This window comes from Cnephaeus nilssonii, assembly GCF_951640355.1.
Source record: "Cnephaeus nilssonii genome assembly, chromosome: 21".
In the NCBI taxonomy this organism is placed as follows: domain Eukaryota; kingdom Metazoa; phylum Chordata; class Mammalia; order Chiroptera; family Vespertilionidae; genus Cnephaeus; species Cnephaeus nilssonii.
In genome coordinates, this window is record NC_137092.1 from 10976741 (window position 1) to 10994387 (window position 17647).

The following is a 17647-nucleotide window of genomic DNA, read 5'->3' on the forward strand; positions in this document are numbered from 1 at the left end:
TTGTTGGTTTTTAAAAAAGCTTAAGCTAGTGACAACAAAAAGCCACATGAATACCAAATTTATTAGTAGATGGGAGTGTTTTTCCCTCTTTCTACCTCTCTCTGCTTTGCTTCTTGGAGTCATGCCTTAGTGTCCAGCACACGGCAGCCTTCCTGCTTCTCCTGCGGCTTTCCTACCTGAGAGAGTGCACAAGAGTTACCTTTCTAGACTCTTAGTCTCATGACAGCTTCTGGTTTTGTCTAGTTTTCATATACAAGGAGTCAGAGATTCTTCATCCTCTTCAAACACATCAAGCAACATTGATAGCCAGACCACATTTAGTAAAATGTTGCCCAGAACATGTGTGCATGTGTGTTGTGTTTAAAGGAAAAAGAAGTACTGTTGACTTGTTTATCTCTTCCAAGAGGTCTATTTAGTAATTATAGATTGTGGAAGATATCAATACATTTTATTCATTCAAAGAGCTGAGGGATTCTCTATGCAGTAACCCCCTGGTGTCACCTATTCGGTGGAAGGTGTGGTGTGTGGAGGATGGGGCCGACCCCCATTCCCGTGGGCAGTACTGAGCTCTGTTCCCCTTCTTCCAGGTAAGCTGTGCCAATGGACGGATGCCTGCCTGTCTCATCCCTGTGCAAATGGAAGTACCTGTACCACCGTGGCCAACCAGTTCTCCTGCAAATGCCTGCCAGGCTTCACAGGGCAGAAATGTGAGACTGACATCAACGAGTGTGACATTCCAGGACAGTGCCAGCACGGTGGCACCTGCCTCAACCTCCCGGGCTCCTATCAGTGCCAGTGCCCCCAGGGCTTCACCGGCCAGCACTGCGACAGCCCCTATGTGCCATGTGCACCCTCGCCCTGTGTCAATGGAGGCACCTGCCGGCAGACCGGCGACTTCACTTTTGAGTGCAACTGCCTTCCAGGTGAGGAGTCCCCCGGTGTCCTGGGACTGGGAGATGCACCTGCTGCACAGAAGGGGGTGGTGGGTGGTGGGTGTGGCTGGGTCGCTCCTGTAGGAAGTATCCTTCCCAGCAGGGAAAGGGGAAGTGAAAATTTGGTGTGAGGTGGGTTACTGGTGAGGGAGGAGTTTTTATGGGCCCCATGTGGTGTGTAAACTGAGCAGGGGGTAATCTCACATGTCAGGGTTTATGATGATATGTGGCTAGGAAATTGTTTATTGTCCTTTTTGGAGAAACGGTAAGAAATGGGAGAAACAGCTGTGGGAAAGGTATAGACAAGTCTATGGAATGGAAAGGCACACAAGAGAATTAGACACTGAAAAATAGGTGTGATTAATGAAGTGCTTTAAACTGAATTAACCATAATAGGTGATCAAGTTTCCTATTTGCTTTTACCTCTAAAAAAAAAATATTTTCCCATCCACGCTTTTGTGATTTTCCCTGGCTACTGGCCCTTAGAACTCTCTCCCCGTCTCTGACTTTGGGGTAACCCTGCCCTGGCTCGAAGCTAGAGAATTTGGGAACTGGGGTGGGGGCGTGGTGCTCTGTTCATCAACGAGCACTTTATGATGAGCGCGGATAGATTATATGTGACACAATCCTGCATAACCTCAAGACAGAAACAGAAAGAGGAGCAGTGCATGGGAGCGTGGGGCCCAGCGTTCCGCAGAGGTGGAGAAAGCAGCGAGCTGGCCAATTCACTAAACTCCTTATAAAAATGATGAGGAGGCTGAAAACCGAGAATCTTGATTGGGAACAGAACACACGCAGCTGGAGCAGATGAATTACTAAGCAACAAAGATTCTGTTTTTATACAAATATCCTTAGGACAAAAACAAAAGAAGGAAAACTGTAGGGGAGAGTAATGTGCAAAGTAAGCAGAATTGCCTCAAGAAGTTGGTCTCACTACTCTTTGGGAATGGGGGGTCTTAGATTCCGGTGCTGAGGACACAGTTCCCATGCAATGGGATTATGTGTTTTATCTTTGGGGGACTAAAGGTCATATGTTGGTCCCCATGATAAAATCAAATGGTAACTTACTCATGTCACTCAGTAAAAATGTATTGACCGCCAGCTATGTTCTAGGCACTGTGCTGTGTGCTTGGGATACAATGATACAAGACACGGCCACGTGATAGCAAACTTTCACTATTTCACTGTAAACCCCCAGAGTAAGCTGCTATTGCCTTGCTTTCAGTTTCTCTTTCAATGAAGACTAGACAATGCTATCATTGCAGACACTAAATAAACTTTTATTGACATAATACTACTATCATCTTCATCATCTTGTATAAAGCACAATGGAAAGACACTTTCTTCACGCCTGTTCTTATTGTAGGGGTTAAGGGAGAAAATAGGCATGTAAACAATTTAATTTTATAAATATTCCAATAGTCGAATGTCCTAATAGTCTGCTCGTGTAAGTGGCTAGTAATTGAGGTTAGTGTGATTTATTGTCGGAGGCTAAATGTGTTTTTCAGCTTCAAGAGAATTGCTTTTAATAGTTGCCTAGAACCAGAGGGTGACTTGGCAGCAAAATGCTGACGGGAAGTTCGAGAAGTCAATAAAGGAAGTTTTTAGCCAGGAGAGAGTGATTACTCACTCCCATAGTCTCTGCATTGTTATCCATTAGCCACGATAAGAACCTTAGGGAATTCTGCGAGTGTGTCCAGGAAAGGATCTGTCAAACCAGAATAGTATCTCCTCCTTGAGAAAGGAAATAACCAGGGATTCCACCACCGAGAGGCTGCCAGGGCCAGGGGGATGGAGTGAGGAGAACTTGGCTCTCTCTTACGCACTGCTTGTCGATTAAAGCAAGACGTTTATTTACTCACTGATGAAGTGTGTGTGGGGGTGTAGGGGGGTGTTGGGGATGCGGGAGGTGGGGGAGATTTGGCGAAGAGAAAAGTAACATTTATTGAATGCCTTTTATGGGTCAGGCACTGTGCCAGGTTCTTCTGCATCCATTAGCTCATTTACACAAAACCTTGGGGACAGGTACTATTTCTCCAGTTTTCCCAGGTGAAGTAATGCAAGTTTGGAGAGGTCAAGTGACTTACCCAAAGGTGCACAGCTGACACGTGGTCAGGCTGAGTCCTGCGACCCAGGTAGGCTCTTTCCGAAGCCTGCACTTTTGCATCTGGCTGCAGCACCCCACACTGCTCGTCTCCCCCTGATGGTGCTTAGAATATGTATGAAACTTTTGTTAAATGCTTTGAGGCATTCGAGTTAAAAAGGAAAGTAGGTTCATGTTATAAGAAAAAAGAGATACCTCTAGTTATGAATGACTAGTATTTGTCACGTGTCAGCCTATGTACGACATCTTGCAGACATTTAAAAATAGTCAGGTAGACTAGTTCTTGCCTTCAGGATCCCATGATCGATAAAACAGATGACATCAGCTTGGACGATGTATAGAAGGAAGTTAAAAATGAAGGCAAAACAATAGATGATGCAGTAACACTGTGAATAAATAGGTATTTACACAGTTTGTAAGATTTTACATTCATTGTTTTTATGTCCCAGGTGGAGTATAGAAAATATTAGCTTTATTTCCACATAGGAAATAGTGCCTGGAAGATCATTTTCTTTTAGAAAGGTGTTGTGTGTTTTTTTTATAAATGCAATACCATTCTCCTTGCCCTTCCCTTCCTTGCCCTCCACATTACTCTAAATGACTAAAACGTGACTTAAAATAATAATCACTATCTCAATGTAAATAAATATTTCACTTCTAAAACGGGGGGGAAACCAAGTCAGCAGGAGGCAGAGCAGCTTGTGAAGGGATCCCGTGACTCCCAGGTGGCTGCTCCCGGCCCAGCTCACATCTTTGCACATCCAATGGAGGCCTCCCCTGATCACCAATTTCAAATGGTAACCCTCCCCCAAGTCCCCTCCATTACTGGCCCTGGTCTACTTTTTTCTTTTCTTTTTCTATAACACTTAGCATCTTCTGACTGTATAATATGCAGTATGTAGTTTACTTCGTATGTCTATTGTTTATTGTCTGCTTTTTCCAAATTCTGCTCCCTCCTCCCCTCTCCAGAGTGAAAGCTAAGGTTTTTGTTTTTGTTAGCGATGCATCCCAAACACCTAAAAACAGTGCCAGGTACATAACAGGCACACAGCTACTTCCTGAGTTCAGTATAACATCACAGTATTGGGCATGTAACTTTGGTCTTACCATTTTCTTTTCTTTTTTTTAATGTTTTATTGATTTTATTTATTTTTTTTTACAGAGGAAGGGAGAGGGATAGAGAGTTAGAAACATCGATGAGAGAGAAACATCGATCAGCTGCCTCCTGCACACTCCCCACCAGGGATGTGCCCACAACCAAGGTACATGCCCTTGATCGGAATCGAACCCGGGACCCCTGAGTCCGCAGGCCGGCGCTTATCCTCTGAGCCAAACCGGTTAGGGCTGGTCTTACCGTTTTCTTTCCAGTATTTTGCATCTTAGACTTCGTTTGGCTCCTCCTTTTATTCTTGGGTTCTCTAACTCTGGAGAAGAAGAAGTTTAGAGTGTTCTTCACTCTGAAAGTCAGTGAACCCCACATAAGTTAGTGATTATATTGGAATGGTTTAATTATAGTTCTTGCCTGCAAAGGGCACTATTGTTTCAGTGAGTTGGTTTTGGTATTATTGTAAGACTCCTGGGGGGAGAACTAAAACTGCAGAAATGACTCATCTTGTGTGACAAAGAAGTATTTCTCTGTAGAGGGAAGGAAAAATAATATATTCAAGAGGGAACTAATAGATGTAAACCAAGGAACCACAGTTCGTCTTCTCCTTGGATCAGCAACCGTTCATCCAAATCTTCATCAGGTATTTAGTAGATGCCCTGAGGAGGGGCACTTTGCCAGAATAATTTTAACATAAGAACAAAATGGAAAATAAATTATTGAATCATTGACTCCCAGTATTTTGGGGTTAGGGCCAACTACGGGGGAGAGAATGAGTTAGGCTGGTTTGGTGTTTGTGGACATTTTAAAAAGTCACACAGGTAGTCAGCAGCGGGTTGTTTGAACCTCCTGGCTGGGCCTTGTGAGCTGACAGCTGGATTGAACAGTCCTCAAGGTTCTTTCCCCTTGTCTTTCTCTCCCACACCTTTTTATTCCTCTGTGGCTTTTTTTTTTTAACTTCATAAAAAGCTGTCTGATCTGTCCTCTCCAATCAATGAACATGTCTCCCTTTGTAAGCCACCCCTATACTTCACAGGGCGATTATGTGTCATATCCCCATATCATCGAAATAAGCTTACACACATTTCGTGGCTTTGTGTCTGCTCAGTTGTTGCTGAGCTTAAAAACTGTTGGCAAGAATTCCTCCCGCATTCTCGCAGAGGCACGTGACGTTCTCCTGGGCATCGCCGTAGTCACATCCTGGCCGGTTTCTCTGGAGCAGATGCAGACGTCTGCTCATGCCACTTTTCAGGGCGCAGTATTTCAGCTCCTTTGACTCGGGCCCCGAGGCCAGTTTTCCTCGATATTCCTGGAAGTGTTTCCTGTTCTCCCACGCTCGCTCAGTGGTTTTGCCCATGCTGTCTCCTCAGCTTTCTGTCACCTCCCCGCCACCCCCCACACACACCCACCTTTTTATATAGAACTCATTCTTTTTTTCTTTTCTTTTTTTTTTCCAATTGATTTCAGAGTGGAAGGGAGAGGGAAAGAGAGATAGAAACATCAACGATGAGAATCATTGATCAGCTGCCTCCTGCACACCCCACACTGGGGATGGAGCCTGCAACCTGGGCACGTGACCTGACTGGGAAGCAGACTATGACCTCCTGGTTCATAGGTTGATGCTCAACCACTGAGCCACACCAGCTGGGCTAGAACTCATTCTTTATAATGCATCAAAGGCACCTATTTCACTGAAATGCCTTCTGTGTTCCCTGCCCCCCTGGGGATTGAGACCCTCCAGAGACTTTTGGCAACCTGAGTACCTTCAGCAGATTATTTGTGTTATCTTTCCCAGTAGACACTCTTGTTTTAACGTTTTCCCCAGCACCTAACTTAGTGCCTGGTACAAAATTGAGACTCAATATTTGACAAGTCAGTGAACTGAAATGTGGTAGAGAAGAGAATTCCTATCTTACATAATAAAAGGCTAATATGCAAATTGGCCCCTCAGGAGTTAGACGGGGGAGACTGGCAGTTCAATCGCTCGCTATGACATGTGCTGACCACCATGAGGCAGCACAGAACATGGCAGACAACCAGCGGTGGCGGGGCACTGAGGGAGCGAGGAAAGGAGGAGGTGGGGAGGCGGGAACCTGATCGGCCCTGATTTTTGGCCAGGCCTAGGGACTCTACCTATGCACGGATTTCATGCACCGGGCCTCTAGTATTATATAATGTTAAAATATGTACTGACTTTATTTCTTTTGAATCCCCTTATTCATTTCTGTGGCTTCCTTGGTGATAAAGTTAGAAAGGACAGTGGAAAGCATTAGGGAAATCCCAAAGCGAGGCGCAGCCTGGGTGGGTGGAGTGGCCGGGGGATCCATGGGCCAGTCATGGGGGTCAGTGAGTTTATCAGGGCTCATTCAGAGGAGGAGAGATGTGTGCTAAGAAAATGGGACCAGTTGCTTTTGTGACAGGCTTTTTCCCAGGCGTGGGGGAGAGATAGACTTGTAGACTTTTACCTTTTTTTGCCTTTGTCCCCACCATTCCCGGTACCCCTGGGTTTTTCCTCACACTTTTCCTGAGGACTTTCAGCCTGGCCTGAGAACCCTGGCCGAGCCATCTCACCTTCCCCTTTGTGCTCTCCTCTTTGTGCCTCTCCACCCAGCCTTTCCACCCTCACACCTCCTGGCGTCTGCAAATGGAAAGCTGCGGATGCTCTCTTGAGAGATGCTGTTCTCTGTATGGGGTGACAAGTTCAAACGACTCTCTTCTGCTCCCCACCCTCACTGTCATTATTTATCAGCTACATGGCCCACAGTTTTATAACAGCACAGCCTTAAAACGTTCCTGCTAAGTTTAATTTCTCTCCTTGTGGCCTTTTAAGGACGTGAATTGGCTTTCAGCAGTAGATTCCTTTTCGTACGGTCATGGGAGCTTCTCTGTAAGTCTGCTACACCCATCCCACACACAGGTCCGAGACTCGTCTGTTTCCCTTTCCCCTAAAACCTTAAAATATAGTTTTAAGAAGTGGATTGCACTGTAACTTATTCATATAAGCCTGACCCACCCCCGTGGCGTAGGCTTCCTTACAAGAATTTGCTAGCTGTTTCCAAAAGGAGTTCTGTGTCTCTATTTTTAAAGCATAAATTCTGTCTTAACTTTGGAGAACTGGTTTGGCTTGAGTTTTTCTCAGACGTGGGAACTTTTGACCCAAGGTCGGCTTTTCAGATGGTTGAAAGAGAACTCAAAGGTCCCGAGAACGGACTGATCAAAACTGGGTGAAGTTCCTAGTGCAGTACAGACTCCTACCTACTAGCCATGCAAACTTGGCGTGTGTCCCTCAGCTTCTTCATCCGTAACGTAAGAGGATCAGAGTGGATAGCCTCCGAGGGAGGCTTTGATCCCACTGATTAATAGTAATAGCTAATAAATGTAGAACACTTACTGTGCATCAGGTACTGTTTTAAGTGCTTTTCTCCTCAAGATAAGAGCTTTATTGAGATATAATTTGCATACTGTGTAATGTGCTCTTTTAAAATATAAAATTCAGTTGTCTTTAGTTAATTCACAGATATGTGTAACCATCGCCATAGTCAACTTTATCACTCCAAAAGAAACCCTGTACCCATTAATAGTCAGTCCCCACCCTTCCCCCCAATTCCCTCCCAGCATTAGGCAACAATTAATCTAATTTCTGTCTCTATAGATTTGCCTGTTATGGGCACTTTTTATAAATAGAAACACATGATAGGTGGTCATTTGTGATTTGCTTCTTTCACTTGATGTTTTCAAAGTTCATCCATGTTGTTGGAGGTATCAATACTTCATTCCTTTTCATGGCTGAATAATATTCCATTGTATGGATTTACCACATTTTATTTATTCACTCGTCAGTGAATTGATGTTTGGACTACTTCTGCTTTTTTTTGGCTATTATGAATAATGTAGCTATGAACATTCTTGCACAAGTTTTTGTGTGGACATATGTTTTCATTTTTCTTGGATATATACTTAGGAGAAGAATTACTAGGAGATATGGTAACTATTTAACCTTTTCAGGAACTGCCAGGATGTATTCTAAAGTGGCTGCACTATTTTACATTTTAACCAACAGTGTATGAGGTTTCCCAATTTCTCCACATCCTCACCAACACTTGTTATTATCCATCTTTTTTATTATCACTATCCTAGGGGGTGTGAAGTAATATCACACTGTGGTTTTGATCTGCATTTTCCTGATGGTTGATGATGTCAAGCATCTTTTCATCTGCTTATCAGCCATTTGTATATCATCTTTGGAGAAATGTTTATTCAGATCCTTTACCCATTTGTAATTGGGTTGTCTTCCTATTATTATATTATATATGTTCTATTTTCATTATACATATGAGTTTTTAATAGATCCTAGATACAAATCTCTTATCAGATATGTGATTTGCAATATTTTTTCCCATTCTGTAGGCTGTCTTTCCACATTCTTGATGGTTTCCTTTGAAGCCCAAATGTTTTTAATTTTGGTGACATTCACACTATGCTTTCTTTTGCTTGTGCTTTTGGTCATATTTAAGAAAGCTTTACCTAATCCAAGTCACAGAGCTTTACTCCTGAGTTTTCTTCTAAGAGTTTTATAATTTTGACTCTTACATTCTGAGTTAATTTTTGTGCATGGTGTGAGGAAGGAGTCCAACTTTATTCTTTTGCATGTCGATATTTAATTGTTCCAGCACCATTTATTGAATTAAGGTTTTTAAAATATCTAACTCATTTAATCTTTACAACATCCCTTTGAGGTAGGTCCTATTAGTTCCCTCAGAGAGGAAAGGGTTAGTACTTTTCTATGTTCACTCAGGTGTTGCATGGCAGGGAGGAGAGGGGACCCAGGCAGTTTGGCCTCAGAGGCCACGCTTTAACCATGAATTTCTCTTCCACCTCTCTCCTCCTACCTGTTGGCAGGGAAGAAGTTCCTCAAAAACAGTCAGGCAGTCATACAAAGAGAACATTTTCTTTCTTATATGTGTGGTTATGCTGAAATGCTTCTGCTTTCTTAATTTGTCTGTGGTTGGTGAATTCAGTTAGTTGTAGCATTGGCTTGTATGAATTCAGGGTCACAGTTTCCAATCCTTACAGTTTGGTCACATCTCCCTGACACCCTAGTCAAGCATATTTAGTCTCAGTCCCCAGAGAGATCAAACGAGGGGGAGGATGACCTTTGCCAGTTCTAGAACCTCACCAGCCCGCACAAGTTCTAGCAGCGGTGGGCCAGGAGCCCGGTGGCCCTCCCACACTCTCCAAAGGAATCTTTCACTTCTCTCAGGACTGTTTCCATTAAGAGCACCGGACTAGGGACACAGACCTCAGCTCTTGTTCAGGGACTGCTGCTTGGCGGAGCTGCAGATCTGCCCGCACTTTATCATCCCATTTTCCGACTCAGCCCTTTTGTAAGATGTTTATAGGAATGAAGCAGATAAATGAGTAACATGATACATTTTTACAAATCTGAGTCTATAAACATTTTCATAGTCTTTCTCAAGCTTACTTCGTGATTCATCCGCTTGAATGGCCTGAGTACCAAATACAGAGAGGCCCAGGATTCTCTTCAGTCAAGCTTTCATTCATCCCCGTCTTCTCTGAGGTGATTTCTGTTGGTCTCTGGGAAATCACTTGGGCCACTGGATCTGTACTCACGTACAGGACTGCCGCTGCATTCGGAGAAACAAGCCGTGTTCCAGTGTAACAGAGCAGATGTAGGCTGGCTACCACAGTAGCTTGTGGCAAAATGAACAAAGCGAGGTGTGATTGATGTCTTTCCCAGCCACCAGCCTGTAAATGCCCCGAAAGCAGGGACTCTGTCTCTTGCACTCTCTGTTACCTCCCCAGTGCCTCGTATAAGACTCAGTAAGTGCTTTGAGTGTGAGAGAGGAACCTTAAGGGACACTTTGAAGAGGCCAAGTACATAGTCATACTATATTTCAAGTGGGACAGTGCTTAGTGAACATCCTCTCATTTTAAAGCTGGTAGTCTTCTATTTTAATAGTTAAGGGATTTGGTAGGAAAGAGAGAGAGGGAGGGAAAAGCCCAATATATAAATTACTGTGGTTAGTTGGGGTGAAGTTTGATGTGCTAGTTTCATTTTTCATAAATGACGAAAATCGAGAGGAAGGAAGCAATGCTATAAATGTAGAGAGGTGGGGTGAAGAATTTGAAGGGTTGGGAAGTTTAATTAGTAAGAATGCCACCCCATTTTAGGATAGCTTTTTATATTCCTTTTGCATTTGGCTTGTAATGTGGCACTTATAACAACCTAGAAAAGCAGGCCAGGCAGGTGGAGTCAGCCTCATTTTACAGACGAGGAAGCTGATTCAGAGTTAGGAATTTACCATGTGTTAAGTAGCTTATAGGTAGTGAGGTTGGAACTTGACTTATATCTTCAGACTTTAAGTTCAGTATTTTTCTTACGCCTTTCACCCCCGCCCCCCTAGTTTTCCCAAACAGTCATCCCAAGTCGGGGGGGGGAAGGAATTTAAATCTAATGAGATAAGCTTTTATCTGTTCTTCTCATTAATCTAGCATGGAGCTGGGGTAAATCTAATATCCTTTTTTTTAAGAACCAGTAAAAAGCTGTCCCAAGTAGAGATTTATCTTCACTAGGTTTTTATTTCATGAAACACTTTGAAATACTTATGAGGTAACTGCGAAAGCATGCCATTGGCATAATGAGTCACTCCAACTGTCTAGCTATGCTGGAGGCAAGAGAAGGCAGAAGATTGGGGACTTTTGTTAATGGAGTGAGTCCTGGGTTGAGCAGCTGCCGGCTGCTGAACTGAAATAGTGAAGTAGGGCTGTTCGATGACCGTGTCCTGGGGGAAGAGAGAGATCATTTCTTCCGCAGAGAATTCATCATTTTCTCTTGCTCTCTCTCACCAGGTTTTGAAGGCAGCACCTGTGAGCGGAATATTGATGACTGCCCTAACCACCGGTGTCAGAACGGAGGGGTTTGTGTGGATGGGGTCAATACCTACAACTGCCGCTGCCCCCCTCAGTGGACAGGTACGTACCGTGTGGTGAATCGGCCAGGCTGGGGCACGGATTGGTAACCAGAGGCAGGCTGTTATAGAAGTAAGCGCCTTTCACCAGGGTCTCTGTGCTAGATCGTTGTGCTGACCACCTACGTTCTCCTGTGTTCACTTAAAGAAATGTGTTCACAGGTACTTAACTGGGCATGGCTCTGAACTCGGCACCATGCTAGCTGCTGGGGCAGCTGTGAGAGAAGAGCATTACTGACGGACTCGGAGGTTATCTGGGAAAAGCAGCACATTGCCTGGAACATAGTAGATGCGTAATAAATATCTGAGAGGAAAGAAACATGCTTAAATGTAAAGATATAAATGTTTTTATCAAACACACACAAATGGTAGCTACCAGTATGTGAGGTAATGGATGTGTTAACTAATCTTATGGTGGTAAATATTTGCAATATCTATGCATATCAAATAATCACATTGTGTACCTTAAACTTACACAATGTTATATGTCAGTCATATCTCAATAAAACCGGGGAGGGGATTACAACTTGTCAAATTTTGGTGTCATATCAAAGAATATTCATAATTATATGGAAAGGCTATTAGAATATTTCTCTTCCAACTTAAAAAAAGAAGTACAAGTAAGTTATAGAGACCTCAAGAGTTTCGAGCTTATTGTTTGTTCACAGACAGAACTCCATCTCATCTTAATTGTTGTGTCCTATAATTATGCAAAGGGCTGGGCAGGTGCTCTTGATACATTTTTATGACACCCATCCACATTGCTATTTTTCCCTCTTTCGTATCCTTTTTGCACATAGGACAAAAATAGACTCTTTTTATTTTTTTGCCTCTGATATTAGACGAGTAGCCTTGCTTGATTTTACAACCCCTTGGAAGTTTCTGATATTGTCTTAGGCAGATTTTCCACTTCTGTTTGAAAGCTAAGTGATTTTTTGCAGACATTCAGATCCCATTTCTGTTTATTTATCTAACTGAAAGTGGAGACAATTAAGAACTGATTAAGTGATTAAGAACTGAGCCTTTTTTGAGATAAATTGATTGAGTTAATGTGGAAACCCAAGAATAAGTTATGATATAAAGAAGAAACTACAGTACCCGTGAGGGATGGTGCCCAGCAGAGAAGTCTTGGTGTTGGATTGCCGCCAAGCCTACCTGGCATTTAGTGCTAAGAATTGCTTTCCCTTATCTGTAGCAGCTAATTATTTAGAGTACTTTTTAGAGCTGTAGACTATGAGTAAAAAAAGGTTAAAAGGGTTTAAAACTTCAATAACACGATTTCCTGGAAAGGCACACATTTCTGCTTTTAATCCCCAAACTGTCCGTTTTTAATACTTTCCCACTGCGTTTCCTAGAATTGGATTTCCCCTAGAATTTCTACTTGGTGTCTTGATCCTACGCCTTCACTCCCAAACCTCTGCTCTTTCTGTCTCCTTCTCTCTTTAGCTTTTGCCATTTCTCTGGTAGATTTTTCAAAGGCCATTTATTTCCACCTTTAAAAAATTACTATGAAGTTAATTCCATGACAATAACTGGAAAGATTTGAATTTTTCTCTTTTTAATGTCCCTCGCAGTGGTGTTGGGTGGGATGAGATGCTTGTTAGGGACATGGCCCCATTCTCTTCTCTCCCTTGCCCCGCGGGAGAGGGGCTCTGTGTGGTTCTAATCTCTGAACAGTCAAGATGAAATGATAATTGTGATTTCTTTGCTGATTTTTCTTTGATACCACACTCGGTTTCCTGCTTTGATATGAAATAGGAAAACCCAATCATGGGGGAAGTTTTCCCAGTGAAATGATAATTTACCAACATTTCTTATCCCAGCATGTTTAATAAATTCCTCTTTTCTGTGAAGGTCCTTGTAAGAGGTTTCTTTCTCCATGTGTTCTTGTATTTCTAGAAAAGATGGCAGAAATGAAGGGTAAATCCAGTGTGGCAATATTTATTTACTTTGATCTGCTGTCGTTTAAAGTGGCTCCTTTCTTTGGTTTCTCACCACAGTTTTCCTTCCTCTGTGTCACTCCTCCCAATTCTTGGGTTTCCAGTGACAACCTTGTTGTTTGCTCTCCTCCCCACCAACAGGATAAAGTCCAAGGTTCTCCCACTTCATATGAATGAAGTCCTTCCTGGCCTCAGCCCTGTACTAGTATGTTCTGCTTTATACAACCTAAAGAAGTGACTGGGGCTGGGGGCTGGGAGTTAACGAATGTCTATTAGCACCCCAATAAGTGCTGATTGCAATGTTTTATTTTGTGTAAGCTTTGCAGTAACTGTATGAGGGGTAGAGTTTATGAAATATCCTTTTAACAGATGATGATGGGTCTCAGAAGAGCTAAACATTTACTCAAGGCACATAGTGGTCCGGCTAGAAGTTGAACCTAGGCTTATTGAACTCCAAGTCTGTGCTCAATCTGTGGTCCTTTCCTATGCAAATTTACTCTATGGGTGGTCTTTTAAAAAATTTTTTATTTTTAAGAACTTTTATTCTTTTAAATTTAAAGTTTAATTTATAGTTATATTATTCTAGGATATAGTGCTTTAACTCTTTGTGTTTTTCCTTTTTAAAAGTTTACCTGTTACTTTGAGATTCAAAATGAATATTAAGTCAATGTTTACTATTTAGTCTGGTGGTTTTTTCATTATACCTAAAAGCTTTATTACAACTTCGTTCAGAATTCCCTTTACAATTTCCAGCTGTAGAGTTTAAGCGTGAACTGTTTTGTCTGGCTTTTGACAAAGTAGAAAAGGAAGGGTTGGAGTAGGTTTCTAGGAGAGGGAATGAAGTTGCCAGCTATCTGAGAAAGAATGGATGGGATTGTGGAGCTGAAAAAAACTAGGTGTCAATTTGAAATAAGTGGAGATTTGGGAATCTGCCATGTTTTTAATGAGAAGAGCCTGGTATGACCTGTGTTGGATGTGCACAAACATGGAAGGCTTGGTCTTCTATAGCAAATTTCAGGCTTCACATGACCAGAGTTTTCCCAAGTCTGTTTATGGTTTGATTTCAGGTAAATGTGTCAGCGTTCCCCCCCCCCCCCCGCCCCCTTTTTTTTGACGTCTTTATTTGTCAACCGTGGAACTAATAATATCTCTTAGTTACTTTATTGGGTGGGTGAATGAATGGTGCAATAAAAAGCTTTTTGAGTTTATACTCAGCAAACAATTACCTTGTAAAACATTCTGAATTCTGCTGTTTGATATGGTAGCCACTAGACACACCTATTGTGCCACAACTGAACAATACCTGATTTTTTTTAAAGTAAAATGTCTCATTAATAATGTTTTAAATATTTATTAGATGCTAAAATGATGTTTTAGATACCAAGAGTTAGATAAAATATAATATTAAAGTTAATTTTACCAGTTTCTTTTGCCCTTTTTAAGTGCCACCAGAAAATTTAAAATTACATCTGTGGTCCTAGCCGGTTTGGCTCAGTGGATAGAGCGTTGGCCTGTGGACTGAAGGGTCCCGGGTTCGATTCTGATCAGGGGCACATGCCCGGTTTCGGGCTCGATCCCCAGTGGGGGGCTGCAGGAGGCAGCCAATCGATGATTCTCTCTCATCCTTGATGTTTCTAACTCTCTCTCCCTCTCTGAAATCAATAAAAATATGTTTTTAAAAATTACATCTTTGTCTCTGAGACATTTCTATTGGACCACACTACTTTAGCGGCAAAGATGTTCTTTGGTATTACCATGGCTGCTACCATGTAGGTGTATCCTCTTTGATCCTGGTAGGTAGAGGGTGGGCTTGTGTTGGCCTCACTGGGAAAAAGCATGTTGGCCACGCTCTGGTGCGGTTCCCCCATCAATGGTGTGCAGGCCTGATTTCTAGCCCATCCCAGAACCTTTCTACTTGATGTGACTCTCTAGGCTGGTATCCGTTTATGCCTTCCAGAGCTACCACCCTTCTGGACAAGCTAAAAGCCAGGCAGAGGAAAGAAATGGAATTGGACAAATGATTTCGTTTTTTATTGGTCGATTGTCATGGAGTTCGTTCCCTTTACGAAATGGAAGTACACCCGAGGATCGGACGGAGCCCCAGCACACGTGTTTTTACTGTTACTGTATTTGGCCCCAAGCCATCTGCCATCTTATGAGAGAAGTTCTGCTCTGGCAGATAGCCACCTAAGAAAACAAAAGTTATGAAAGGCCCCCAAATTAACTACGGCAGTGCAGATTAATGTTTTGTCTACGTAGATTGTTATTTGGATTTTCTTTTTAAAGGTTCATTTCCTTCAGAATTAAAGTTGCCTCTAAACTCCACTCACAAATTCCTCTCTGGCAGCTTTTGGTTTTGGGTTCACTCCTAGGGCAGACGTGATTTATTTTCCTGTGCTTGTTATTAACCCAGAAATGTAATTTCAGCTTGGGCTTGGAATAGTGCTCTGGGACACGGAGCAGAAGTGAACAATGGAAGTTAGGTGGGACGTGAGTCTAATAAAACCGACCACATCGTCTCTCAGCTCCCTTATAACATGACGAGCCTGAAGGTGGGCTCAGACTCCCTTTGCTGTTGGCTGCTCCAATTTCAGTAAAATTTTTTGGCACGAATCAGCTAGGAGCATACCACCAGAGGTGCTGCGTGAGCTCCTTCTGGCAGGAAGTGGAGTCTTTTCATGGTGGTATTTTGATTTTGAACTGAATGTTCCCATTCCATCCGGCCTCTGGTTGGTGACCAGCTATGCTCTGAGGAGACTCCCCTCACAGCCCCTTTTCTGCTCTTTTTGGTTGAGGGTGGAAACGATTTAATTACATCTGGGCCTATAGACGTTTTCTCCTTCGCATTCCGTATGGGGAACGGGAAAATGCAGCTCGCATTTCAGTTTCTCTGCTGTCAACTCGGTTGCGGGGTCTTGATAATAAGCCTGTTTTCTGGAATTCTGCTTCCCTACCCCAATTTCAGTTCACTGTCAGTTGGGCAGACTGCCAGAGTGCTGGCCTGAAGCACCCTCACCCCAGAGCTGATTAGTGGTTGTGTTGGTGGAGACAGGGGTAGGGGATTAGTATAGCCCCCACTAAATGCAGGAGTGGAAACCAAGAGACATTTTTCTGCCCTCGTCCATGACACAGTGTCTGGATTTGGCTATATTCCAGGCAAGGCCCAGTTTCACTTCATGGCTTTTAAAGGCCCCCACTGAATGGTCATAAGGTAGCTTTAGTGACAGATATTTATTGAATAACGGTTGTAGTCAAATATACTATGCTGGATGCTGTAAGAGACATGAAGAAAGATATCATTTTCTATCTTTAAAGAAGGGTCAAGTGCTTAGAAAGAAATAAGTCTACATAACCATAGTAGGAGTTAGAAAGTACGAATAGACGTGACTTTGAAAGAAAGATGGACAGGAATTGGGGACCATCTAAGTTCTCTATTGAATGAGGGGGTAGATTGAGAAGAGTTAACTTCTGTTTTGAATCTGAGTAATAGGAAAATGTGGGGACTGTTGACAGAGAAATGGGCTAGAGACGATGGTGAGTTTGAGGTGAGTTTTCCAAGTGTAAGACCCAGGAGGTCAGAGCAGAAGTAGGGGCTAGGGACTTAAATTTCGAGTCTTGTTTTTGGTTGCCTTGGGAATGTATCAAGCCTGTAAGGGAAAGTGCGTGGAGTGAGAAGAACAGAGGGTTGGGACCTGAATTGTGAGAAATGTCTGCATTAAAGGAAATGGGTGAGAAAAGGGATTCAAAGAAGGAAGATGAGAAAAAGGGGATGTGGGAGTTGGGAAGAAGCTCGCCATTATAGCATCACTGAGTTGGGTGCTTTGTAAAATTGTGCCCTCAACTCGACTCTGCATGCCTCTGTTGTGGCACCTGTTGTATTTCACTCCTCTTCCTGGTTTATATGCTTGCTTCACCTTGTAGACTCTCAGCCTCTGGAGGGCTGGGAACTGGCATTCCCAGGTCCAGTTTTAACAAACGGTGGTTATTGAATGAGTGACAACCAGGAGACTCAAATAAGAATGAAAATTATGCAGTTAATCAGAATTTTTGAACCCATTGGAAATCTTCTAAAATGTGGTTTCAATATAAAGGAGAGAAAGAGACCAGATTGCAAGGGGTTAAAAAGAAAAGTGGGTGTTGAGGAAGGAGGAAAGGGAGGAGTGGGCATAGTCACTTAAGATTTTGTACAGCTCGAAAGGGGAGCAAGGAAGCTGCAGGGCCGGAGCTATAGGGGACAGAAACTTCATTCATGTGATAGAACCTTGGCTAGACTAAGAGTTAAGACAGCTAGAAGGGGTTGGTTAATGAACTGGGTTATTTAGGAGGGGCTTACTTTTGCAGGTTTTAGTGGGGGATAAATTAGGTGAAATGATTGTTGGGAATGGGAAAGGAGAGAGGTGGAAGTTACAGTCAGAGAGTGTAACCAAGTTGAGATCTTGGAATGGGAACAATGAATGTCACATAATGAGATCCAGAATGTGAGTATGTTCGTGATATGGAGTAGATGTGGAGGTCTGTTGAGAAAATTAAGAACTCTTGGCTCAAATGACGTTATTAGTCTCCAACCCAGATATTGA

At 42.8% G+C, this 17647-nt stretch overlaps 1 protein-coding gene across 1 annotated transcript in view; it reads left to right on the forward strand.

The window, feature by feature from the left end:
• NOTCH2 (notch receptor 2) overlaps nt 1-17647 on the forward strand; it is a 126709-nt gene that overhangs the window by 55855 nt on the left and 53207 nt on the right. The window contains exons 4-5 of the mRNA XM_079761326.1: nt 588-923; nt 11012-11134. Coding sequence (XP_079617452.1) covers nt 588-923; nt 11012-11134 — 459 coding nt within the window. The remainder of the gene's footprint in view (nt 1-587; nt 924-11011; nt 11135-17647) is intronic.